The 26,135-nt window shown below is 53.3% G+C and overlaps 1 protein-coding gene across 1 annotated transcript in view; it reads right to left on the bottom strand.

Annotated features, from left to right (window-relative positions):
* Window positions 1-3,349: 3,349 nt before the first annotated feature.
* Window positions 3,350-26,135, bottom strand: part of Cdh22 (cadherin 22) — a 67,178-nt gene continuing 44,392 nt past the window's right edge. Inside the window, exons 8-11 of the mRNA XM_085697015.2 lie at window positions 14,957-15,078; window positions 14,751-14,868; window positions 8,020-8,271; window positions 3,350-4,530 (exon numbers count right to left, since the gene is read on the bottom strand). Of these exons, the coding sequence (XP_085553141.2) occupies window positions 3,995-4,530; window positions 8,020-8,271; window positions 14,751-14,868; window positions 14,957-15,078 (1,028 nt within the window). The 3' untranslated portion in view covers window positions 3,350-3,994. The remainder of the gene's footprint in view (window positions 4,531-8,019; window positions 8,272-14,750; window positions 14,869-14,956; window positions 15,079-26,135) is intronic.

Raw genomic sequence — 26,135 nt, 5'->3', positions numbered from 1 at the left:
TCCCTTCCTTCCTCCCTTCCTCTCTCCCTTCCTTCCTTCCTTCCTTCCCTCTTTTCCTTTCCCTTTCCCTTTTGTTTGTTCTTTTGAGACAGGTTCCCATGTAGTGCAATCTGGCCCTGAACTTCTTGTGTCGCCAAGAATGACCTTGGACTTCTGATCCCCCTGCCTCTACCTCCCCAGGGCTGGGTTTACAGGCCTGTGCCACCCCGTCTGATTCATGCAGCACTGGGGATATAACCAGAACTTTGTGCATGTCAGGTGAGCACACTATTGACTGAACTACATGCACTGCCCAGGCTGGGCGCACTTGAGCAAAGCCCTCTGCGTCTATGAACTTGGGGTTCTTCACATCAGCTTCGTAAAACAGGGCTCAAAAGAATCACACCTTTAAATGGAACAGGTCATGGGATGTAAAGAGTAGACACGAAACAGGATTAGCGCGCCTCATATGGATTCATATTTATCATGCAATGTTGCTTAATTAGGCACGCAGCAAGTGCTCCGTAAGCAAGCCATCATCACTCTGGCCAGCATCATCACGGTCATCCAGCCCAGTTCTAGAATGCTTGGTCAATTATATTAATGCATCCATTTTTCACCCAAGACCTCCGCAGCCTTCCCTCGCAGTGATGCTGGTGACAAAGTGGATGATAACAAAAGGGGGTTTTGTTTGTCTTTCATCTTCCTCGCGGCCTTGCGCAGAGGGCAGACATTATCTCTGCGCTTCCAGGACGAGCTGGGTGTGCCTCTTTGGTGCCTGGCGCTTGCTTGGTGGCACTATTCTTTGCCTAAAACAGGGAGGCGATTAGGGACTCCTAGGGGCCTTGTGAGACCAACACTCAGAGGCTGTCCACCCCATCAGATCTTCTATAGTCATTCCAGATCATCAGAGATGCCCAGGGGGTGCTTGGCATGGGTGGGCACTCTGTAGAACCCGGGAAGAGACCAAACACATGGGATACCTCAATGGGGAAGCAAGAACTAGGCAGCAGCTAGGATAAAGGGGCCGGGGGGTACTTTTTCTTGTAACTCCACCCCAGAACCAGCAGAAATTGCCAGAGGCTTGAGGACCACAGGCTGGGTAGGTTAGCAGTGGTGCATGGATGATGGTATTCAGATAGGTCAGGACATGCTGAGGGTTGAAAGTGTGCCTTGTCCTAGGGCTGCTGACCAGGTGGCACCACACCAGAACACCCCTCTTTAAGCCCGATTGTCTCCACTTAATTTAACCTGATCAACTTGGACCAAGGCATCTTCTTCTCTTTGTGCCTCGGTTTCCTCACCTATAAACCGAGGTTATCCCATTGGTTAGGGGTGAACTTTGGGAAAGTGTTCAGTGTTGGATATTGATACTGCATTTTGACCTCACTGTCATCTCATGGAATCGCTGTTCGAACAATGGGTGTGCTCTAATGGGTAAGAGAACGGAGGTGCAGAGACCATGAGCAAGTTGTTTAAAGTCACACAGCAGGCAGACCACAGAGCAGGAGGCCCGGATGGTGACTCAGGATCAGTGAAATTCTTTATTCCGGTCCAGTCTTTCCACTCTGTGACCTTGCCAGGTCCTGTGTAGGGTTTGGACCTGTGACATTGTATCCCTCTGAACTTGTCATTTCCCTGTTTGGGGAGATCAGAGTGAGTCAAGGCAGGTGTGTGTGTGTGTGTGTGTGTGTGTGTGTAGCAGGCTTGGGGTGAGCCTTGCCTTGTCTCAACTGTTAATATCTGGGTGACCTTGAAAGTCACCTTGTTCCCCCCAGTCTCAGTTTTCCTCTTGGCAAGGGACGTAATGATGAGCAGCCTTAGAACCGTTCCTGGGTTCTGTGAGAGCTGGGTCCCTAAATGCTCATTTGCTGTATTAACTATAGGAGCTGGGGGTTGAGAGTCCCTTGTAGGAAGAATGCGACTCCCACGTCCCCTACCTCACTCACCACCCATGTCTCTGCCATCAGCCACCACAGTGGTCCTCAGAAAATGGATAAATGTCTATGGAGCTATGATTGTAAGACAATAGTGGCCTCCTGAACGCCCTTCCAGCCCCCTAGGTGACTCACCCTGGTGTGAATTCCAGCTCTTGCTGGCTGGGCTCCCTTCACCAAGGTCCAAGGTGAACAGAGCCGCAAGGTTTCTTAGTCCAGCCTTTGCAGATCTCCCGCTCGCCTGATCACCTCATCCATCTCACGCTTACGCTTTAAGACCCGGTAGACCCCGGGAATTATCTACTCTCCATCCTGCCCTCCTGGGGCTTTGCTCTGTTCAGTCTGCTTCAACAAAGGTGTTATTACCAGTGGCCTCTGCCTTTGTCTCCTGGGCCTTTAGCTACTGGAAGGTGGGAACTACTTACCGGGACCAGTGAGACAGCTTACTGGGTAAAAGTGCTTGGCCACCTAAGTTAGGTCCTGGAACCCACCATGGAAGGAGAGAGCCAACTCCTGGAAGTTATCTTCTTTCCATGTGGGATGTAGTACACACACACACACACACACACACACACACACACCACAAATGTACTCCCAGTAGTAATTTTGGGCACGTTGTTGCTGTGAGCCTGTTTCCTGGTCTCAGCTACCTCCAGCTCACCACTGTGGACAATTTTTTTTTTTTTGACATGGGGAGAAGGAGCTGGACTTCCCTGGGAGGGTGACAAGGTCACCAAGGAACATTTACCGAATTCTTCCTATGCGTCAGGGAGACAGTGAGACTGGAGCTCTGCACCAGCTACCTCCTTTTTAGCATCCACTACCCCCACTTTACAGCCAAGCAAACTGAGGCTTCAGCAGTAGAGGGCCTGGATGAAGGGTGGCCAACTATCAGGAGCCTGAATTCATACCAGGCCCATGGATAATCACTGAGTCACCCTAGAGGGGCTGGGAGGGAGGATAGGAGACAGCCATTATCTTATAAACATTATCTCATGTAGCCAGGCTGGCCTCAAACTCACGAAGTAGCTGAGGGTGTCTTTGAGCTTCTGGTCCTCTTGCTTTTCCCTCACAGGATTGCCGGTCTATGCCACTATGCCTAGTCCGGGAGAATCTTAGGCTGGAATCTAGAGAGGGAGAGACCCCAGCCCCCACAGCAGACAGATGACGTCACGACGGTCACCACTGTGAGCAGTGTTTTCTCCTCACCCAAGCTCATCTGGTTTCAGCATCCTTGCCAGGGGCCTTATTTTGATTTAGCCCAAGGAGCAGGAAGATTCTGCAGTTGCTAGGCACATCTGTGTCCCCTCAGAGGAGGACCAGGGGCTGACAGCTGGGACCCATTCCTTTTCCCTTGGAGATGCTGGGAGGTGGCAGAAGGGTGAGGGAGTGAGCTCAGACACGAGGGCCTCCAGTAACCACAAGGATAAGGGTAGTAACAAAGGCGAGCATTTATTGAACACCTACTCTGTGCCAGGCACTGCCCAACAACTTCACACATGAACTCTTCTCATCCTCTCAAATCTTCGAGGTAGGTGCTGTTATTAACCTCATTTGACAGATGAGGAAACTGAGGCCCAGAGAAATGAGGTGACTTGTCCAGGCAGCTGGTCAGTGCCAGAGACGCCACCGCTTGCTGTCTGGGTGTCCCCGGGCAGGTCACAACCACTTCTCTGGGGGGCTTTCCCATCTGGCACCTTTGGGACTCCACCTCATAGCTTCTACAACAATGCATTCGGTCTCTGGGTAGCTCCCAGCACACAGTAGGTGCTTAGTAAATGAACAGCCCTTCCTTCATCTTTACTTAGATGCCAGAAAGCCTTGGGGCGGGCATGGCAGCAGCGCCCTCCTCTGCTTTCTCCTCCCAGGTCCTTTCCCAACACCGGGTTCCCCCTCCGCGGTCCCTTTCAACCCCAGGGCCCCAGCAGGTCGGGTTCCCCTCCCTTTTCCTGACGTTGGTCACCACCCCCGTGCCCCTGAGTCCTCGCAAGCTTCACCCCTTGGGGGCGTGTCGCGGCGCGGGGGCCATGCAGGTCCCCTCCCGTCGGGGCCGCGCTGCCGGACTGGCCGGGCTGAGGCTAGGAGGCCGGGGCGTCGTCGTCCCCGCGGTGGCCGGCGTAGAGTGCAGCCAGCGGCCGGAAACGCGGGCCCCAGGCGCGGAGAAAGGCGAAGTCCTGTTCGGAGCCGGTGGAGCCGCTGTGCAGGGAGCTGAGCGAGGCAGCCGGCGAGCCCGCGCCCTCGAACGCGTAGGTCTGGAAGGCGTCATAGGGCGGCACCGACAGGTCCGCGTCCGCCAGCGCCACCTTGCGGCTTATAAAGTCTCTGAACACCGAGAAGTCCGGCTCCGGGCTCGACGGTCCCCGAGGCAGCGAGTGGCGCTCGGAGGAGGAAGCAGCCTGTGGGGGACTGGCCGTGCCCCCGCCCGCGTCGCCACCCTTGAGCTCCCCGAAATCGTAAAGGCTCCGCAGCGCTGACATGTCATAGGCCTCGGTGTCCTGCTCGCCGCCGCCCTCATCGTTGTATTTGATCACGTTGTCCCGCATGTCCTCATCCACGTCGGAGCTCAGGTGGCTCTTGTGGTGACGCCTGAGGGTGAGGATCAGCAGAGCCAGCACTGCGGGGTGGGTGGGGGAAGACAAGGAGACAGAGTGAGGGCTGAGCTCAGCATAGGACACTCGCTGCCTGGTTTCCCTTCATCCCCAACCCATTTTCTTACAGTGAGAACTGAACTGACACTCAAGGTAGGTGGTGAGCTATTCATCTCAGGAGGTATGCAGATCGCAGAAACACCGCTAGTGGGACTGGGCTTGCCAAGCAGAGCTGTGCTAAGGATTTACACTCGTTTTGAGGGCCAGCCATCCTGGGCTCTAGGCGCTGTAAGGTTGAAGGCACCTGTCTGCCTGTCTGTCTTCTGTCCTTGCCCTCCTCCATTCACCCTCGGAATTCTCTGCTTCTCATTCAGTGTCTCAGTCAGAGCGCTCTCTCTCTCTCTCTCTCTCTCTCTCTCTCTCTCTCTCTCCACACACACACACACACACACACACACACACACACACACACAGTGTGGCCTCTTCAGCAGCAGCAGCTGCAAGGAATTCATCACAACTGTGAGACCTTAGTGGGTCCTAGATCTGCTTCTGAGGCCTCCCCTTTCCTCCTCTCAATTAGCGAGGGACAGGTCACCACAGCCCAGGTCCTGCCAAGTTAACCCCAATAAATATCCTCTGAGACCCAAAAATGTTCCCCTAGCTTGGTGCCTGGCATGGAACAAACATTAGATGTGTGCTCGCTTGTTTGCTGAATGAATGAATGGATGGATGGATGAATGAATGAATGGAGGAGTTGCCGGGAGACTGACTGAAAGGAGTGAACGAATGACTTCATATCCTTCTTCGTCCGGCCCCCAAGACTTCACATTCCTCTCCTCTTCTTCCCACCTTGCTGACGTCACTAATGCCTTCTTCAGTCCTCCAAACTGGCTCTCCTTCCGGGCTCCCCCAGCTCCCTAGCTGTCTTCCCAGGACCTGTCCCTCCACAACACTCCCCTGCTCGGCACTGCCCTGCAGGTCCGTGGCTTTGACTTTGCCTCTACCAACTTCAGTTTCTCTGGCCCCAGCCTGGACCAGTTTCCACTCCTCTGGGTTGACCAAGAGAATCTCATACACCCAAAGTTGAAATGATCTTTCTCTTTCCCACTACCTCCTCTCCCTCCACCAGGCCTCAGAGAACGTGAAAGGAGGAAGAAAGAACATAAGAGCCTTTTAAGAGCCGTAGTGGGGGAGGGGTGCTGTGACGAGCTGCCTTCTGAATTCGGCTGTCACACAGCAACTATGGTCAAGTCAGCTGACCTTCCAGCAAGGATAGGGGAGGGGCCAGTGAGGACCCACCCTTAGCCCTAACGTTACCTTGGTGGAAGCCTAGAAAGGAAGAGCCAGGGTTTTTTCCTTCAGGGTCCTGGTCACTGGTAGTCTGACCACGCTCCCGTGGATGACCACACGTGCAGGCAGCACTGATGGGACTCAATGGGTTATTACAGCAAAGACACAAAGAGGACCTGAGGGCGGGAAGGGGACATGTTGGGAGGGTCTGGTGGGGGGGGGAGGTTGTTGGGTGGATATAATCCAGATACATTGTATATATGTCTGAAATTAAGAATAATTTTTAGTTCACTGTGTGTTTGTGTCTGGGTGTTCTGCTTGCTGTGTGTCTGTGCGGCACAAGCACAGCGCTGGTTGACGCCAGAAGATGGGTCAGATCCCCAGCAACTGGAGTTACAGATGTTTGCGAGCTGCCATGTGGGTGCTGGGAATGGAACCCAAATCCTCCAGAAGAGCAGCCAGTGTTTGTAACTGCTGAGCCATCTCTCTAGCCCCGAGAATGAGTTTAAATAAAAATCTCTTGCTCAGTGATAAACCCTGTTGTGGAAACATCTGAGAGGGGTTCACTGATGGATTTGTGAATAGCTGATGTTGGATAGAGGAGTGGATACATTGATGGACAGACACATGCCAAGCCCTGAGGCAGGGTTAGACTCTTCTATCGGCTCCAGACTGACCCAGCCAGACCTGCAGCCAGAGCCAGCACGCGGGGTACGAACTTGCCACCTAACATGGTAGCTTACAACAGGGAAGGGAACGGGGCTAGAGGCAGGCTTTGAGGGAGGGCTGGAGGGAAGGAACGTGTCAAGAGAGAAGGGGAGAAGATCGATGGACAGTGTTTGAAGCTGGAGACCCAGGGCTGTGGAAGGGATGCCCAGGAGAGCAGATGGTGAGGATTGCGGGCAGCGGGCGACAGATGTGCCAGACCTGATCAGTGATTCCGCCCGTCACCTTTAGAGCACTGATGTGCACTTTCTTCGTTTGTGGGCAATTAGGCAGAAATTTGTTTGCACTGCCTCGGAAAATGAAACCGCTGTAAAGTGCACCCAATGGAAAAAAGGGTTTCTGAGCCGTGGGCTGTGCTGGGGATGGAGGGGGCTGCGCTCCTGGCCTCTGCAGGGATCTGAAGGGGCGCAGTAGGTCACTGGAGATGAACAGTATGAGGGGGGTTGTCATCTCCTGGGGGCCTGGGCAGGGCTGGCAAACATGGTCTCCAGAGAACTCCGTGCTCTGGCTGTGGTGTCTACAGTCTGCACTAGGGTGGCCATGGCTGTGACAGCAGTCATAGGCTGTCACATCTCTTCTCACCAGGGACACTGGGGTTCAAGTAGCTTCTGGTACCAGTGTCCCCAGTGTCGAAGGACGTTGTCCCAGGTGCCCCAAGGTGTTGTTTCATGGCAGGTGGTAGAGTTAGAGGTGGAGACACAGACTAAGGAGACCTAACCTGTGCCACCTTAGCCAAGCCAAATAACCTCTGTGAACCTCAGTTTCTTCATCTGAGAAACGGGTTGATACGCCTAGTCATGCAGCCATGCGTCTCTTTACGGAGAACAAATAAGGGCACTAGACAAGAGAATTTAAAAGCTAGGCTTGGTGTCCATCTCCCTCCTCCTGGCCTCCTTGAAACAGAGATTAATGTCTGATAGGTTTGTCTCAAACTCCCTGTATAGCCAAAGATGGCCTTTAACTTCTGATACTCTTGTCTCTGCTTCTTAGTGTTGGGATCACAGTCCTGCACCATCACCCCCTAATTTATGCAGTACTTGGGATTGAACCCAGAGCTTTGTGGACGGTGGGCAAACACTCTACCAATTAGGTCACACCTCAGCTCCCTGTTTCTTTTTATTGATAAGGGGTGTCGTTCTGTAGTCCAGGTCTTTCTGGAACTTATTACATAGCCCAGGCGAGCCTCTAACATGCAGCAATCCTCCTGCCTCAACTTCCCAAGTGCCGAGATTCCAGGAGCGACCCACCAGACTGGGCTATACATGGGGTTTTAAACACTAGGGAATCTTGAACTGCGTGAGGGGCACTGCATGAATTCTGTCCCAAGTGGGCCACCATCCGCACTTCAGAGCCTTCCCACGGGGGCTGCAGGTAGAGGTCGGAGATGCTTCTAGCCAGTCTATTGTTATAGAGGGGAGACTGAGGCTCCCTTCCCAGGCTGTGGTCTATCTGGGCAAGGAGGCCCAAGTCCAATAATGGTGGGATGCACATGAACTCACCGACTAGAATGAGGACACAGACCAAGAGAGCAATGAGTGCACCGGGGCTGAGGGAGGCAGCCATGACGAAGGCGGTGGTGTTGCAGGACTGGATGGTGCCGGAGCTGTCGCAGCCACAGATGCGGATGGTGAGGGTGCCCGTGCTGCTCAGTGTGGGTGGCCCGCTGTCCACAACAAGGATGGGCAGGAGGAATACATCCTGCTCTTGCCGGTTGAAGCCCACATGCTGTGTATGCACCGCAGCTGTGTTATCTGTGCGGAAGAAACGGGGGTGTGTGACTCAGGGCTGGTCCAGACCCCGGCGCAGCCACATCCTGAGCCTACCTCGAGATCTGCGCCTTCACACCCCGAACTGCTGCCTCTCCAAGGATCCACACGTCTGTCCCTTTATCTTCCCTAGTTCTGCCCCAGCTGCTGAGATCCTCTGGCTCACAGAGCCCCTGGGTGTCCTCAGCTGTCCCCGGATTCGGTTCCCAGCTGTCCTAAGTGTGTTTTCATCAATTCTAAGATGTTTTGCTCCCAGCTGTGCCAAGGTACTGTTCCCAGCTAATCCAAGATTCTGTCCCCAGCTGGGCCAAGGTCCTGGCCTTGGCTATGCCAACTTTTTTCCCCATTGATATCAAAGCTTTGCTTTGTTCCAGATTCAGCTCCCATTTCAAATGCACTCTGCTTTTAGGCGTCCTGTGGTCCTTGGTTGTGGTTTGCTGGACCTTGACAAATCCAAGGTCATCAGAGGTGGCTGGCAGCACTGGCTGGCACGAGCCTGTCGCTGAGGGGCCTTTTTGCTCTCCATGTTACTCAGAAGTTCTGGAGCACGGGTGTTCATTACAAAGCCGAGCTTCCGGGGCGGGAACACAGCCTTCATGGCCAGATGAGGAAACCACAGAGCCTCGCCTCCCTACCCAAAGTTGTCCTTTTCACACAGGTGGCCAGAGAGAGGGGTAAACTGCACAGCGATGCCTATTGCCCAGCCTGAGCTTGCTGCAGACCAGGCAAAACTGGCAAAGGGAAACTGTTTGGCAGCATAGGACAAGGGACAGGTGGCACTCACTTCCTCCCCTTTTCCTGCCTTATCCACACCTGTCCCACGTACACCAGGCAGCACTGACCCTTGCTTTCTGGGAGCGCCTCTCCATCCTGCACAGTGTGGGAGTGTGAAGGGCTCAGAGCCCCAGGAGTGACACTCCACCTCTGCTGATGGCCTACTGCTTGCCTGCCAGGCCCAGCTCCCCTTAACCTTGTCAGCACAGGTTCTCACCTGAGACCTTGGGAGCCCAGAGCCCTTTCCCATTGTTGTGGGTCCCAGGTATCTCAAGGAAACCTATGCTGGTGTGGAGAAGCAAGCTGAGGTCTTCCTGGGGCTAGTTTCTAAACTACCCCAGCCCCGGGCAGAGCCAGTCTCCCCAGCTGCCCCTCTCAATAGTCTTCCAAGTCTGGTCTTCTTTACCATGGGTACAATGATGAGGAAAGAGCCCTTGGGAAGACTGCTTCACGGCCTTGAACACACATAGGAGGTGGGCAGAGGTTCAGATGTGACAAGGTTCAGTGTCTTTTTCTACCACTGTTGTGCATGGTTGAACATTTCCATGTAAGTGTTAATAACACGTATGCACCGTGCACTAGCTCACTCTGTCTTCAGTGCCCTCATCAGTAAACAGAGCCAGGGTCTCACCTCGCAATGAGGATGGAACAGAATCGTTCCCAGCACACAACAGTTCCTCCTAAATGCTGGTTGATAGTTCTCGCACGTGCCGCACCCCACACCTGCTCCCCTGTTTGGATGTCTCTGCCTCGCTTCTGCAAGTCTCTGCTATCTGGGACATCCTCTCTGCCTTCTTGCCTGGGCAAATTCCTCATCCATCATGCTTCATCTAGATACAACTTCTCCTCCATGGCTTCTTTTCTCCACTTCCTGGGAAGGAGGGATTTATAGCTCCAGTGCCCTGCTTTGACGACTTGGACCCATGCACGGTCCTGTTGTGGCACTTGTCACCTTGTAAGAAGCAAATGTGCGCCTGTTTCTTCTCTCCTGGCCAGCTGGAGCCTGGCCCTATGTCAGTCTCAGGGGAACAAAGTTTGAAGGAACCACAACTCTTAGGCTAAGCGGCAGCTATGGGTCAGTGCCTCAAGTTCTGGTTTAGCCTCCGGAGCCTCCTGTTAAAGGCTGAGGCAGCTCAGGCTAAAAAACACTGCCTCCTACCAGGGAAGAAAGGAGGCCCAAGTGCAGAGGGCAAAGAAGGGGATGGAGGAGGTTACATCAGCACCAACTGGATGCTTCTCATATATCAGCCTGTGGGCATGTGAAACACACATTTTGGCTCTTCTAACCATGGCTGGGGCAGGGTCTCCTTGGTGTATATGTAAACTAGGCTCAGCAAGAAGTGACTGGTGAGGCCGGCATGGTGGCTCAGCAGATGAAGGGGCTCGCACCAAGCCTGATGACCTGCGCTCCACCCCTAGGACTAACATGGTGGACGGAGAGACCCAACTCATCCAAGTTATCCTGTGACCTCTAAATGCCATGTGGCACACCTCCCTGCACCCGACTCAGGACACAAAATAAACAAATGTCATTTTAAAAACTTTCAAAGAAGTGACTACAGGCTAGAGAGATGGCTCTAGCTATCACTATATACACACACCTTCCAACATCCACCCATCGTCCATCCATCTACCCTCTACCACCCACAGATCCATCTGTCCATCCATTCTCTAGCCTTTATACATACATTCACTTTCCATCATCCATCCACCCATACACACATACATCACACATACACAATCCATCCACAGATCTATCTACCCATCAGTCCTCTCGCCTTCATACATTTGTCCACTTTCCAGCGTCTATCCGTCTCTCCTCTATCTATTCGCCATCTTCCATCTCTACTCTTCCTACCCTCCAGCACTCACCCACCCACCATCCATTTCCGTCCTCTGTATCCCACCTACCCATCCACTCGTCATCATTTACCTGTCTGTTCATTCGTGCTTCACTATATACCTATTTATCCCTCACCTATCCCCCAATCCTCCTTCCGCCATCCATCAGCTTCCACTCCTTCATCCATCTCCCCTCGCTTGCCATCTACCAATTCCTTCCCTCCTCCCTCCTTCTCCCTCTCCTCTTTCCCTCCCTCTCTCATTCTCTCTCTTCCTTCTTCAGCTTTTAGTTAACTGTTGCCACTAGGCTGCCTGCCGGCTGCTGAGGGGAAATAATGTCGAGCTAAGTCAGCTGTTGCCTGGATCAGAGCTAGCTGCTGATGTCAGAGACAAACACTAATTGAAGGAGCCCACAGCTCGGTCTAGGATCACAGACCGTGAGAGTACTGGGAAGGACCATAGGGGGAAGACTGTGTGAGAGGACCTGACCATGCGTGGGAGATCGGGGAGAGTTTCTTGGGAGAAGTGATAGATATCCGAGCGGAACTTTATCCTGGGGTGGGGGGGTGGGTAAGTCCAGGAAACCAGAACAGCCCGTGTGTTGACGCTGAGGCTGAAGCCCAGTCCGTGGCTGGAGAGAGGCAGAAGCCCATCCTGGGAAGTTTAGCAGGCCAGTTTTCATAAGGAACTTGAGCTACTTTCTGAAAAGCAGGCGACCATTGATTCGTGGGCTTTAAACCAAGAAGTGACCCAGTGATACATCTTCCATTCATTCCACAGCAAATCTGAACTGAGGACTCCCTATACATCAGGATTATTCTAGCCCCTGGAGACATGGCTGTGAATAAGATAGACAGGGTTTCTGTCCTGGCTTGAACCTGCCTGGTAGCCAAGGAGACTTACAATGGAAAATACAGGCATTGCCATGGACTACAGGTCAGAAACGTCCGTGTGTTTCGCGAGAGACAATAGCAGGAGTGGCAGCAGAGAGACGCAGACGGATTTGAGAAATGAGTGGCTGGCCCTGGCCCAGCCTCCAACTGCCAAGCAGGACAGAGATGCTGTCCCAGGGTTGCTGTCTCCCACTACGCAGTCAGATGTTCTGAGCACTCAGAGCCCTGCCATACCTCCGCCCGGTGGAAGGGAATTCCTGGGGTATCGCCCTGACCCCATCCACCTGCCTTCCTCTGAGAAGCTACTGACCACCCCAGGCCTGCCCCACCCTTCAAGGCGGGACCCGTGCCCGGGAGTAGCATCCATCCATCTGGCCCGACATCCATCAGCGTCAATCCCTGGCTGCAAAGGCAATATTTATAAATCACATTTCCAAACTGGCTACACATTTGTACAAAGAAGCAGATGGGCTGGGGTAGTTGCTTGTCACCTAAGATATTTATACGGCAAGGAGGTGGGGGTTGGGATGTTGAGGGACAGGGCTGAAGGGCTGGAGGAAGAGGTTTTCCGTGGCTGCTCTGACCTCATCAGGCTAAGGCTACCCTGTCCCCAAAGCTTTCCCTAGAGGACAACCCCAGAAAGGAGCTCTGGAGGCCCCTAAGCTGGGAGAAAGGGTAGGGGTGGAGCCTCAGGCCCCAGAGTTGCAAAGACCCTTGAACTTAGAGAGGCAGGTACAGGACTGACCATGGGCACCAGCTCAGGGTAGGATGGGAGGAATGTGTGGGCTGAACTGGACTGGTTGTTGAATTACTTCCAAAAAGATTTAAATAGCTGTGACTCTGAGCTTCAGTTTCTCCTACAGCCTTAGCCCTTCTCACAGCCATGCCTCTGCCCTCCGTGGAGGGGCTGATGCCAGACACAGCAGGGGCTCCAGGGTCCAGCTCTAGCTGCCTGTCCTTGTCCTCAGGCCTCAGTTGTCAGAGTAGAGGCTCTGCATGGTAAAGACTCTTAATGTGGCTCCTGGGAACACAGATGGGTTGGACTTCAGTGGCCTTAAGGCGTCTCCCTGTAGGGGGTAGGGTCTAAAGTTCTTGGAAGTGACCCCAGGCCTGTTCCAGGACCAGAAGGACCCAACATGGTCTAACCTCACCCCCACCCCATGCCTCTTGACGTGTCCATTTCCACTTCTGTTTTCCATTTGTTTGAAACTCGCTGTTTCGGCCACCAGCCGGTTTTCCCTCCGGTTATCTGCGTGGCTCACTCCCTGGTGGCCTTTAGTTTCTATGTATTCGTGTAAGTGTTAAGTATATGCGCGTGTGTGGTATGTGCTTGTGTGAGCATGGATATGCAGTGTGCCTGCCTGTGTGTAAGAGGCAGATGTCGGTGGCCTGTCTTCCTCTATCGTTTTCCACCTTAATTTCTGAGCCAGGGTGTTCTTGGCCAGGAACTCACCGATGAGACTAGGCTAGCTGGCAGCACGTTCCCAGGGTCCTCCTGTCTTTGCCTCCCAGTGGCAGGGCTATAGAAACACACTGCTGTGCCCAGCTGACATGGGTGCTGGGGATTTGAACTCACGTCCTCATCCTTGCACAGTGGGCACTTGACCCACTGAGCCATTGGCCACCCATTTCATCGACTACTCCCTAGAGAGGCCCTCCCAGACCACCTTTCATTTTCAACTTCTTGCCACACAATTTACTGAACGCCTACAAGGTGCCAGCAGTGCTCTGGGCACCCAAAGTCCCACCACGAACTGAATGAGGCCCAGACTCTTGAGGAACAAGGCTGCGCTCTCCCTCCTCCCTGGCCACTCATCATGCCTGATATATTATTGATTTGTTTAATTTCTGTCTTGCTTCAATAGAATATGAACTCCACGAGGGCAGAGATTCTCTCCCATCTGTCATTGTGTTTCCAGGGCCCAGAACAGAGCTTGCTACATAGGGACTATGACTCAACAGTGCTTAATAGTCTGAAAGTAGACAGTGAGAGTTTGGGGTCTACAGTCTGCCCCAGGAGCCCTCCTCCTCCGGGGGTACCCGACCACGTGAGGTGCTGTGTATTAGCCCCATTTTCAGACAATGAAACAGAGGCTTAGAGAGGAAGTCATGGAGAGCCCTTAGCTGAGTGTGGGCTGCCTGCTGGGATCCTCACTCCTGTCCGTTGACATCTGCCCCGCTCAGCTTTGGCTTTGCTTTTAGAGATTTCAATGCCACTGTAATGAGGACTTTGGATGAGGATGGAGCACAGTATCATGAGAGACTCAGCTCAGGCAGGTGGGCAATTGCTTCTGCAGGAGCGAAACTGAGTCACAGAACATCTATACTGTATAGAGACAAGTGTCTCTCTCTCTCCCTCTCTCTCTCTTACAGTGTGTGTGTGTGTGTGTGTGTGTGTGTGTGTGTGAGTGAGTGTGAGTGAGTGTGTGTATGTGTGTGTGTTTGTACCTTATGGGTGTGGGTATGAAACCCCTAAGTGTAGATGTGAATTGAACTGGAAAGGTTCAGTAGGCATGCACCCTGAAAGACCCGGCAGAACTCTGGGAAGAGCCTTTTCCTTCTGAGACAACTAAGGTGGGGAGGGATGGGAAAACTGCCCTCCACTGTGTCTCTGAGAATGCCACAAGGAACTTGAGCTGGGCGGCACTTTGAACCACACGTGCTGGTGTGTGTATGGCACTGCCTTTCTGTCACTTGGCTCAGGGACTGTCCTCCAGTGTCTACCCTACGGCTCCCCTGGGTGCTCAACTGACATTCTCTGCCCTTGGGATGTATCCCTTCACCAAGGCAACCCTCGGGGTTGGCCAGTGGCTAGGTGTCAGCCATAACTGGTCTCATACTCTGTGATCTTGGACTCAGCTCTGGCTCTCATGGAGTCTTAGTTTCTACAGAGGAGGAAGGCAATATGCTGGCCCTCTCTGCCACCCTGGGGGTGATGGCTCACAGGTAGCTCACCTTGGATGTCCAGCAGAGAGAAATGAGGGTTGCTGGGTGCTTCCGGTACCAGGCGGAAATAGAAGTGGTGACCACCCTGGGGCTCATCTCTGTCCACCACGCTGATAGTTTGGATAAGCTGTAGGGTAGGGAGGGGCAGGATACAGAATGTGGTGAGATGGGGGCTCTGGCATGACAGCTCCCTGGTCCCCAGTCCCTCTGGGTACCTGGCCTGGCTTGGCGTCCTCACACACAGCTGCCTCGTAGGGTGTAGCCAGCTCCGGGGGATTGTCGTTCACATCCAGGATTCGGATCCGGAGAGATGCTCTCGATAGCTGGGCATGATTGTCTGTGAGAAGAGTGAGGAGGGCAAGCAGATTCAGGGATGAGATTAGACAACTGCTAACTCCTAAAAGGTTAGGCAGTGGAGTCAACCTGACAGACACTGTGTGTTATCCAAATGGGGACAAGGACCAGGGCTGGGGACATCTAGGATTAAGACGCCGCGATCCCTACCCCAATCTCTTAAACATTTCCTCTACCTTCTGCCATTCTCATCTATCCCCACCACCATCTCTGCACCATCCTCTCCACCATGCCCATCTCCACCACACCCATCCCCACCACCATCCTCTCTACCACCCATCTCTACCATCCACCACCATGCCCACCTCTCCACCATGCCTATCTGCACCATTCCCATTCTATCGCATCCCCACCACCATCCTCTCCACCACACCCATCTCCACCACACTCATCTCTACCATTACTATATCACCGTGAACACTTCCACTATTGCCACTCCACCTCTGCCGTTACCATTACCATAACCATCTTCACCATCCTCCTCTCCATCTCCACCATAGTCTTCACCATACTCACCATCCCTATCCCTATTATTGATATTAGTGTCAATCCCATGGCCATTACCACCACAACCTCTGCGGCCATGAACAACAGTACCACCCACCCATCACCATCACCATCACCATCACCAATACCATCACCAATACCATCACCATCACCATCACCAATACCATCACCATCACCATCACCAATACCATCACCATCACCATCACCAATACCATCACCTGTTGTGGGAGTAACTTCCGCTGCCTCAACCAATAGTTGCTGAAATACAAGCCCACAGTGCAGCGGAGAGCGACTTCTGCTCCGTCAGCCAATAGCTGCTGAAATACCAGCCCACTGGGGCGTGGTATATTTCTCTTTTAAAAAGAGAAGCAGATCCGGATCAGGCCCTCTTGGTTCCGGCTCTTGGTTCCGGTGCTTGGTCCCGGCTCCTGCTCCCGGCTTCCGCTCCCGGCTCCTGCTCCAGCGACTAGGCTCCCTTCCTGACGGTTTATGGTGTATGTAAGTTTTACCCCCCAAAATAAATAATCCCTTAAAACATAACTGGTGTGGGATTAATTCGCCGATAATCACCATCACCAATACCATCACCATCACCAATACCATCACCATCACCATCACCAACACCATCACCATCACCAACACCATCACCAGTACCATCATCATCAGCATCAGCATCACCATCACCATCACCAATACCATCACCATCACCAATACCATCACCATCACCAATACCATCACCAATACCATCACCAACACCATCACCAGTACCATCATCATCAGCATCACCATCACCAATATCATCACCATCACCACCAGGAGCACCACCACAATCTGTATTGTTACTACTTTTACTGCCACCACCATTACCATATCATTAATGCTACTAAACCATCACTATGACTACCAGCAACACTGTCTTCCCTGACTCTAGCAGGTAATGAACAGTGGCATCCTCACCACTGTCTCCATCATCCCAGGAGATCACCATCACCACATCCATTAACTCCATCCTTGTTATTCCCCCATCCTCCCAGGTACTAAGACTATCACCCTCATGGCCACTGTCCCTCTATCACCACCACCGATGTTTTAACCTCTATCACCAACAGCACTAGCACCATCTTCAGTGTAGCTACAATGATGGCCAGCCAGTTCAATACCACTGACACCTCCACCACAATCACCAGGTACCCTCAGAGGAAGCCTCTGCCTCCAACGCCCTGTCACCTAGAGAGCACTGAGTGCTCCCCGAGCACACATGCCCATCGTTCAGCTGCCCTTGTGGATTCTGTGGTTTACTAAAATTCATGTCCCCACACTGCAAAGGAGAAACTGAAATATGTGGCCATGTCTAGACAGTGGGTCAACTGGTGACCGAGCCCCTAAATTGTTGTTCTCAGTACATCTGGCCCTGCAAAGACCAGATGAGTTCAAGGAGGTGCATCTGGCCAACAAATGGGATAGAATAGCTTGTCCCTCACAGTTGGGTAGATGAATGGAATCTGAAGAGATGGAGATGAGGCCTGAGTTTCTGGGGTGGTTGAAACCACGACCCAGACCTTGAGTGTGGACAAGACCCTGACATCAGTTTCTATACTTAGAAGGTGGACAGGGTGTGGTGATTAAGACTGGGTCTGCCTCTGCCACTTAGGAGTTTTGTGATCTCAGCCAAGTGAGCTGACTTCTCTGCATTTGTTTTCTTGCTACGAGTTAACAGCTACAAAGTGCTTGGATCTGTGCACACAGAAGACCCGCACACAGGTTTGTAGTAGTAACCGAGAACTGGCTGCCTCAGCCTGGCCTCTCTGAGCCCTTCCCTGAACACTGGTCCTTCTAGCTTCCCCCTACCTGGGTCCCATTGTTACCCCATCCTCAGCGAGCATGCTCACTACTGACCTTGTCTACCTGCTACTCACTGCAGGTGCAACCCCCAGGAGAGTAAATGTCACCCCATTTCCAAGCAGATGCGTGGATGGTGAGAGTCCCCAGCTGAGTTGGCAGAGAGCTATTTTGGGGGCAGTCTGGGAGTTCCCAGGAATCCAGGCACCCCATGAGTTTTGGAGGGAGTGGACCCATCTGCTCTGAACTCAGAGGCTGCTGGATGCTGACTGCAGCTGCTGGAGAGGACAGAACTGGAGATGGGAAGGCAGGTGGGCCACCTCTGGGGAAGCAGGGGAAGGAGGGAAACTCTTTGCTTAGCATTGCTGACCCCTTCTTGGAGTTCCCCTCAGTTAGGGCCATGTTATCTCCTCAGTTTATCAAGATACGCCACCTCAGCAACTAGAGGGACTCTTCCGGGACTGAGGGAGGGAAGTCGTGATTGGGGATGCCAGTGAGCCGTTATTTTTAAGAGCATGTTGCCAGAGAACCTCCACAGGCAGATGGGGAGCTTCTGGGAGGGCGGGTGGGGGAGGGGGAGGCAGGCGGGTGTCTGTCTCCCAGCTGATGGTGGGGCTAGTGAGGGCCCGAGTGTCCTCTATGGCCCCCTGCCTCTGTAGTAGGGGTGTGGGGCTAGAGGAGAGGAGGGAAAGACCTGGGAGCATGGCAGTCCTCTCAGGAAGGGCAGTCACCTTCTACCCAGGTTCTGCAACTGGGAGTCCCCTGTTGTCACACCATGGTGTGTGCTACACTCGGGCCTTCCCAGCCTCCTCCTTCAACGACACATAGGTCACTTTCCCAAGAGAGCCCTGAGTCCTTCTGTCTGAGAAAGGGTCTCAGAATCATCATTGCTCCTGACTCCCCCCCCCCAACTCCGTGCCCTCAACATTAGACCATGTTTCTCACCCCTGGAAACTCACCCGGGAAGCCTTAAAAAATACCAGTGCTGAAGGTTAGCATTGCCCAAGGAAGTTCATTGTATACCCAGTTTCAAACTCTGCCTTGGGGTGAATGGCAAGACTCTGATATCATCCAGTCCTGCCTGGTCAGTTCATGTCACTCAATCAGTAATAAATGGACGGCCTGCCTGTAGCCCTGTAACCTTCCAGGGGTCTGCTGTGAAGCAAAACACTCAGCAGTGTTGAGCCTTCACCTCTCCTGTTTATGACCTCACGTGGGTCTCCATACAACCCAGGAAAAGGTGAGATCAAGCCTGTTTTGTAGATGGGGAAACTGAGGCGGGGGGGGCGGGGGGGGGGGGCGGGAGTCAGGAACATCCCTGGAGTTGGCCTCAGCTTCCTAACTCTAAGTGTGTGGTCCAGACACAATGTCTGGCCCTCTTGCTGCCTGCCTCTTTGTAGATCCAGCGGCAGCTGCTCAGACCCAGGCAGAGCAGACCTCACCCAGTGCCCAGTGGCAGGTGCCCCCTCTAGGGGCCAGGTCTCCCATGGCCCTCCTCCCCATTGCCATCTCAGTTCAGCTGACTGACATGCAAATTAGTTTAATTATTTCTTCTTCTAAAATAAATTATATTTTGCAGTAGCTGCAATATGTTGTGTCAGGCAAAATTACATTCAATATTTTTAAACTAATTGATGCAGCCTTGAGGAAGGCTGATTGACAGCCCAGAGCTGAGCGGGCCTGCAGCCTTAACCGATTCCTAAATTAAAATTAAACGTGCTCTGGCCTGGCGCTTCCTTCGTCAGTTGGCTTGCTGTGCATCTGGGGAGGTGGCAGGTGGAGCCCCAGGGGTCGGAAGAGGCTGGGAAGGAGGGCTCTGGGAGAGTAGCTGGACTGGCCTCTCCGCCTCCTGGTGCCCGGTACCCTGGGGTTCCCCAAGCACAGCAGCTGGGGTGAGGTTGGACTTTTCTTCGTAGCAGAGGCTTGTGGTTTTCGCTGACGACTGTGGAATGGAAGTCTCCTTTGTACCAAGGACACAGGAATGAACAAGAACAACACGGCCTTTCGATGTAGAAGTAGAGACAGACACCACTCCAGACTGTGACAAGAATTGAAAAGCTCAGGGACCGAAAGCATGTAGCAAGGAGTCCTGCCCTGCTGGGTGTGAGCATGTTTTCTATGGAGCAAGTGACATTTCTACTCAGATCCAACTGGGAAGTAACTAGGGGAAGGGGATGGGGGAGGGAGATTGCTCTGGGGAGAGTGATCGGCACATACAAAGGCCCTGGGGTCAGAGTGTATGGGAGGGTTCAGATCACTAACAAGGGAAAGAGTCATTCATGGGGCATTTAGACTCAATTGAGCAGAAAACAGAGATGAATGGGGCCAGTGGGAAAGGAAGAGGACATAGGGTGTGGTCTAGTGACCAGAAGGAAGGTGTCACCTTCCCCTTAAGAAAGGCAGAAGACATATATCAAACCCCTTCAGGGTCTGTGCCTCCTGCGTCATCCTGTCAACTGTGAAACAGCAAGGCACTTGAATCAGTGCTGTTTTGTGGATGAGGAAATGGGCTCAGAGAGGTGAAGCCTTGTCCCCGAGGTCTCACAGGGACAGCTGACAGAGCTGGGTCGGATAAAGCCTGCTTTCAAAGGGAAGAGTTTCTAACTAACAGAAATTTTTAACACTTCAGCTGCCAGAACCCTTCAAGGCCCCAACGGTCCTGCCTCCTCCAGGCAGTTCTCCCTGACTGCCCTCAGCCCAAGCCCTGGACTCTCTCCGACAAGGTCTTGTGGCCTGGGTTAGATGGCCAGCATGTCCCTAGCCTTGGCTCTCTTTCCACTTCACTTCTTCCCTCTGCTTGAGTCTGCCCTTCAGCTCCTTCCTGATGGCTTGTTTGATGGTTCCCCCCACCACCTCATGCCCATGATTTCCTATGATACACGCCATCACGGCTTTTACTGGGTACCTTGCATTTTTTTAAAGTGTGTCTGTCTGTCTGTCTGGGTGCAGGTGCACATATGAATGGTTACTTGGAGGCCTCTGGTGCCGTTCTCTATAATGTCATCTCCCTCCTTCGAGAAGGGTCTCTCATGGGGACTTGCTGACTAGGCTATGCTGGTTACAGTGAATCCCAGGGGTTCTCCTGTCTCTTTCCCACTGTGCTGAGCACTTTTATGTGGGTTCTGGGGATTGGACTCAGGTCTCTGAACTCTCAAAACAAGTGCTTTACAGAGCCCACATCCTGTCTCTGTCGCCCTCATTCACCTCCTCTGTAAGTAGAAGTTTTGTTTAACACTGCATGCCGTAATAGGTGCTTAAGTAAAATTGTGTGTGGTGAGGGGCTCTCCCTGTCTGTGGCATACATGCCTGTGACCTGTGTTCAGAAGAGACTCTGAGAAGGGACTGGGGCATGATGTGGCTGCACCCCTCCAAGGACCCATGAAAGGATCAGGGAAACCATTAACACAGCAGCAATATTAGTGGGCCAGATGCTCTGACTTTCCTCGGGCACCACAGAGAAAGAGGAGCCCAGAGAGAAAGAATGTGGGGAGGCGTTGAGAGTGGGAAGTAGGGAGGGAGCCAGAGGAGAGGTCATCTTTGCACCCACTTAGTGTGGTGGACAAGGGAGGGGTGTGGAGTGGAGGGACCCTCTCCCTGACAGCCCCCAACCCCGCCCTATCCTCCTCCCCAGGGAATTAGATTGCTGTCCCTACCCTAGGTGCTGATGAGAGCCAGTCAGCTGGGCAGAAAGATTGATCTTCCCAATTACACACAGCCCAGGCAGGCGTGGGAGGCGGGGTGGGGGTGGGGGGAGAAGAGGATCTAGGGAAGGGTGTGGCGACAGCCTGGAGCGGCCTCTTAGCATGTCTTGCCCTGTCCCCATGTCCCTTTGGTGGGGACAGAAGGTTCAGGCACCCTCCTCTGCCTCTCTCAAGAATTTTGGTCACGTGCTTGGCTCCAACGTGCGGAGTGTGGGCTCAGACCTCTCTGCAGTGGAGGGACTTTAGGCGAAGCAGGGGCTGTGAAAACAGTGGGTCTGGGCACTGGGAGAAGCTTTCCTTCCCTTGCGACAGAGTAGGGCTATCCTACTGAGACTCTGTACACATCACGGTCTCTGGCCCTGTTGGTATCTACTCAGTGCTCAGGATCCTGGAGGTCCCACTCAGCCCAAGAGAAACTCAGAAATGATTTACACACCGCAGAGGCCAGAAAGTCATTGTGTCTCAAAGCAGCCTCTACCAGGCAGGCAGGTGGCCCACCTTGGCTTCCCCGGCTCTGGCTCTGTCTGACACCACGCATGAAGTTAACATGAGTTATCTTACTAGCTCCAGGCTGTTCTGTTCCCCATATGTCCCCTCTTCTCCAGGCCAAGGAAACCGTGAACACCTTACATCTGACCATAGCACTCTTCTGCTCAAAGACCTGCACTAGCTCCCTAATGCCCCAACATCTGGCTGCACAGGGGACACTCAAGACCCTTCCTAAAGGGTCTTGCATCTGTATTCTCTCCTTAGCTCCCTGCTTCAGCCATATGCATCTCTCTGTTCTCAGAGGGGGTCTCTAATCCTGTCAGTGTTGACTCACAGGGAGATAAAAATCTCAGCTCTTAGAAAGCCTTCCCCTACCAGAGACCCACCTCTGAGTCCCTTCTTCTGGCCCTCAGTGGTGAGCCAGCCCCTCCCTGCTCCTCAGACCTCTCCAGACCACCTCATTTGCACTCTAGTTTCTCCTTGCTCCCTCACTCCCCCCCCCCCCCACACCGAACTCAGGAAAACCACTACCATTTGTTCAGCAAGGTATCCCCATGGTGTGTGTGTGGGATAAGCAGTCCCTGGCTGGGCGGGCACAGGGGAGGACTCCCTGGGGGAAGCCTTGAAGCCCCATTATGATCTCTGCTCCCCAGTCTCTGCTCCCTCCACAGTGCTCCAAGGAGCACAGGACAGAGTCAGGAAGTCAGTTGTTCCTTGGCTTCCATTTCCTCATGTGAAACGGAGACCGGGAGACCGGTGGACCTGGGTCACCATCTCTGACATTCCCCTGTCTCAGATTCCTTCCCTGGCTACTAATCATACTTTGCTAAGTGTCTGTCAGGCACCTTACCAGAAGCGGAAAATGTGATTGCCAAGCCCAGGGGGGATTTTTGTTTTATCTGTGATACTGACCAATGCCTTTAAATACACAAAGGCCACTCCATTCTGCAGTCTCTGTCCCTCTGCCCTCCAAGAGGGCGGGAAGTCAAAGCCAGTGTAAGAAAGGGAAAACTGGGAGAGCAGAGGAATGGAGCAAACAAGAGGTGACAAGGGTCACACAAAGGGAACCTTTTCTCACCTCACTGCCCCATTCCAGAGGGCATACATGAGCCCATTCCTTCCTACCCTCCGATTTACCTACACCCGCCCAGTCCCCCGCCACACAGGGTGAGACCGGAACTTACTCTTGAAGGCGGTACAGTTGACTGACACCATTCAGTCTCTAGATCTGCACGCAAACTCATCTGAATGTAGGAAAACTTGGGGTGCTGGGAGATGTGGCTTGGCTCAGGGGGACCCTTGTGGGAAGATTCCAAACAGTCAGCCACCTTCTTTGCTGGCCGGGTATGAGCTGATGACCCTGGTGGAGCCAGGTGCATACACCTTCACCTCCATCCCCCTCTACTCCATCCTTGGCTCTCCACAAGCTCCCCCTAAGACTATCCCTTTACAACTGCCCTTTCCATCGAAGGATCCAGACACAAATTGTACTTTAAATTCAATATTGGTCATTAATATTTCATGATTACAAAACGTTAAAGATAATGTCAGTGGAAGGCGCGTCTGCATGGGCAGGATGGATGACTCAGAGGTTCGGGAGAGAGGAGCCAGCATACTAAGTGGGCCCCAGCCTTTGAGGTAATCCAGCGTGACAGGCGACTGCTCTGGCTGAGGGCGACATCCTCCAAGGGGCTCACAGAGCGCTGCAGCGTGTATAAATATTTCCCCTCTGATCCTTGTCACCTCTTGTTTGTTCTGCTTGGGAGCAGGTGGGGCTCTGGGACCCCTTGCTCATCCCCGAGAGAGCCATGAGACCACTTCAGCAGCAGGACACGGGACCTGAGGGTGGAGCCGGTGGGGTGGCTCTGTTCCTGGGGCTCAGGGAGACTTCCGGTGTGGAGGATTGGATCACCCTGGGCTTGCATGGACTCCTTCTGTGGTTTGGGGCCTTAGTCTCCTCATTTGTGAAATAGATATGGTAACTCTGTCTTCATTAGAGATGGCTTGAAGGTGGTGCGGGTATGGGGTTATTTGCTACAGATTTCGTGTGTGTGTGTGTGTGTGTGTGTGTGTGTGTGTGTCTTGCTGGAGGTTGACATCAATGTCTGCTCTATGTCTCTCTATATGTTAAGGCAGGGTCTCTCACCTGAACCCAGAGTTGGCCAGTTTGTCTAGTCTAGCTGGCCAGCTTGCTTTGGAGATTCCTTGTCTCTTCCTCCTGAGAAATGGGTTAGAGGTGAACTGCCATACTTGCCTGGCATTTATGTTGGCACTGGAGATTTGAACTCTGGTTCTTGGGTTTGCATAGCAAGCACTCTTCCCGTGGAGCCATCTCTCTAGTTTCTTACTTTATTTTTTATTACATGTATGTATGTATGTATGTATGTGCGAACACATGCCATGGCACACCAGTGTGGTCAGAGGACAATTTGCAGGAGTTGGTTCTCACCTTCTACCGTGTGGGTCCAGGGACTGAGCTCAGGCTGTCAGGCTCCCAGGTAAGGGTCTTACCCACTGAGCCACGTTGCCAGCCTTTTATTTTGAAACAGGATCTACAGTTAAGCCGAGGTTTACCATCTAGATTGGCTGGTCAGTAACCCCAGAAATTTGCCTCTCCACCTTCTGGTGTTGGGTTTATGCCATCATGTTCACCTCAATGTGGAAACTGGGACTCAGAGCTCAGCAGGTCCTTTGTACACAGAGCTATCTCCCCAGCCCCAGACCGAGGAAGTGTAACAGGGCACAGGACAGGGAGAGCTGAGCTCTGGAGGAGGCCAGGCCGGGCTGGGAATTTGCACGGATTTCACCTGAGTCCGTTCCCTCATCCACACACTGGGGCCAGCTGTAGAGCCAACACTTCTTAGACATGGAGATCCAGTGACTTCATCACTGTGAAGGGACTGGCTTCCAGTGGGCGGAAAGCTAAGTGCACAGTCAAGATGGTCAGGGAAGCCTTGAATGAAGGCTTACTAATGCTGAGTGGTTTCTCTGCACTAAGATCTGAAGTGTGCCATTTGTTAGTAGAGAGATGATGAGTGGGCAGGTACTGTGGATTGAAGCTCCGAGGGGTGCCTCAAGCCAGACTGGTAGCCAACTTCTCTTTTCAGAGTCTCACCCCCCCCATCCCCGTGGTCAGCTGGTGGGATGTAGTGGGTCTCCTGAAGGCAGAGAGAGAAGCCACACAGCCCACAGCCACAGGTGCCAGCCAGATGAGCATGTAGAGGGAGCCCCCCCCCCCCCCCGGTGAGAGCGCTGGGCTCCACCCAAGGAGGGACTTGCTAGTGGCAGGATGTCAGACAGGTGACAATCTAGGGCCAAGGGAGGAGGCACCTCTGTCTGCCTGTCAGGGTCAGGCCTGTGTTCCCCATGAGCCTCAGTGACAGCTGCCTTGGAGCAGGTGAGGGAGGCTTAGAAGGTGGAGGAACTCTCCCCCCCTCCAGGTCCAGCGCTACTTCCTCTCCAGCCACCTTTGTTCTCTCTTCCAAGCGGAGGAGGAGTGGATTCAAAGGCTCCCAGACGCCCGCACTGAGGGCTGAGCTGGCTTTGTGTTTTCCTTTTAAACTGCAGTTAAAAGAGACTAAGGGAACTTCAGCCTAGGGACTTCCTCGGCCCTGCCACGGGCCAGCGGGGCCTCCGAAGTGGGAGGAGGAAGGGAAGACGGGCACGGGGAGGAGGGGAAGGCCAGCAGGAGGGCTCAGGGACAGGGGTGGGTTTGAGCTGCCCGAAGGCTGAGGCTCAAACGTCTCCTGAATCACTCAAGATGGCTTTCTGTCAGTTTTCAGAGGTGACAGACAACACGGGAGAGCAGGTGGGAGCAGAAGAGGCCTGGCTGGCACTGGGGCTCTGCCCACTCCTGGTGCCCCGTGAGTCCCCTCGCTCTGCTTCCCACTTCCATAGCCTTACTTCCGCGGACTCCTATTTCAGGGCCCTCCTTTCTTCTCCCAGCTCAACTGCCAGCCACCCAGAGACTCCAAGCTAGGCCCCCACTTCCAGAAACTTCTCCCCAGAAGAACCCAATTCCTGTAGTGTGTTTGACATCTGTACCCTTAAGCCTTTGACCCCGCTCCATCAGCACCCTGGGGCTGCATCTTATTCTCATTCCCACTCTTCCTGGCCCAGGCTGGGCTATCACCCTTCCCCCAACACCGTAGCTTCTGACCAAGCCCCCCACTTCCTCTCAACCCCTTGTCTGTTCCAGACAGCCCTCTAACGCTCAAAACCCTCCCCATTCCAACCTCAGGATGAGTAGAGCCCACCAGGGGCGAACCACTCTGCCCTGCTCCAACTGTTTTGGCCCCATGCAGCTCCTCGAACACACCGGTCAGCTGCCACCCACCCAGGAGCCTTTGGGCAGTCTCTTCCTCCTGCCAGAGCTGTCTCCCCTAGGGAAGGGCATGGTGCCCTGGTCATCCTGGGGTCTTATGAACCGATCTTCCTGGAGTATTCTTTGCACCAGGGAAACACGGCCACTTTTGTTTAGTTTCCTTTTCTTACTGCTCCTTTG

The sequence above is a fragment of the Myodes glareolus genome, chromosome 10 (genome assembly GCF_982192425.1).
Source record: "Myodes glareolus chromosome 10, mMyoGla1.1, whole genome shotgun sequence".
Lineage (NCBI taxonomy): Eukaryota > Metazoa > Chordata > Mammalia > Rodentia > Cricetidae > Myodes > Myodes glareolus.
The sequence above is the reverse complement of the archived record's forward strand: the minus strand, read 5'-3'. Positions and strand labels throughout refer to the sequence as shown.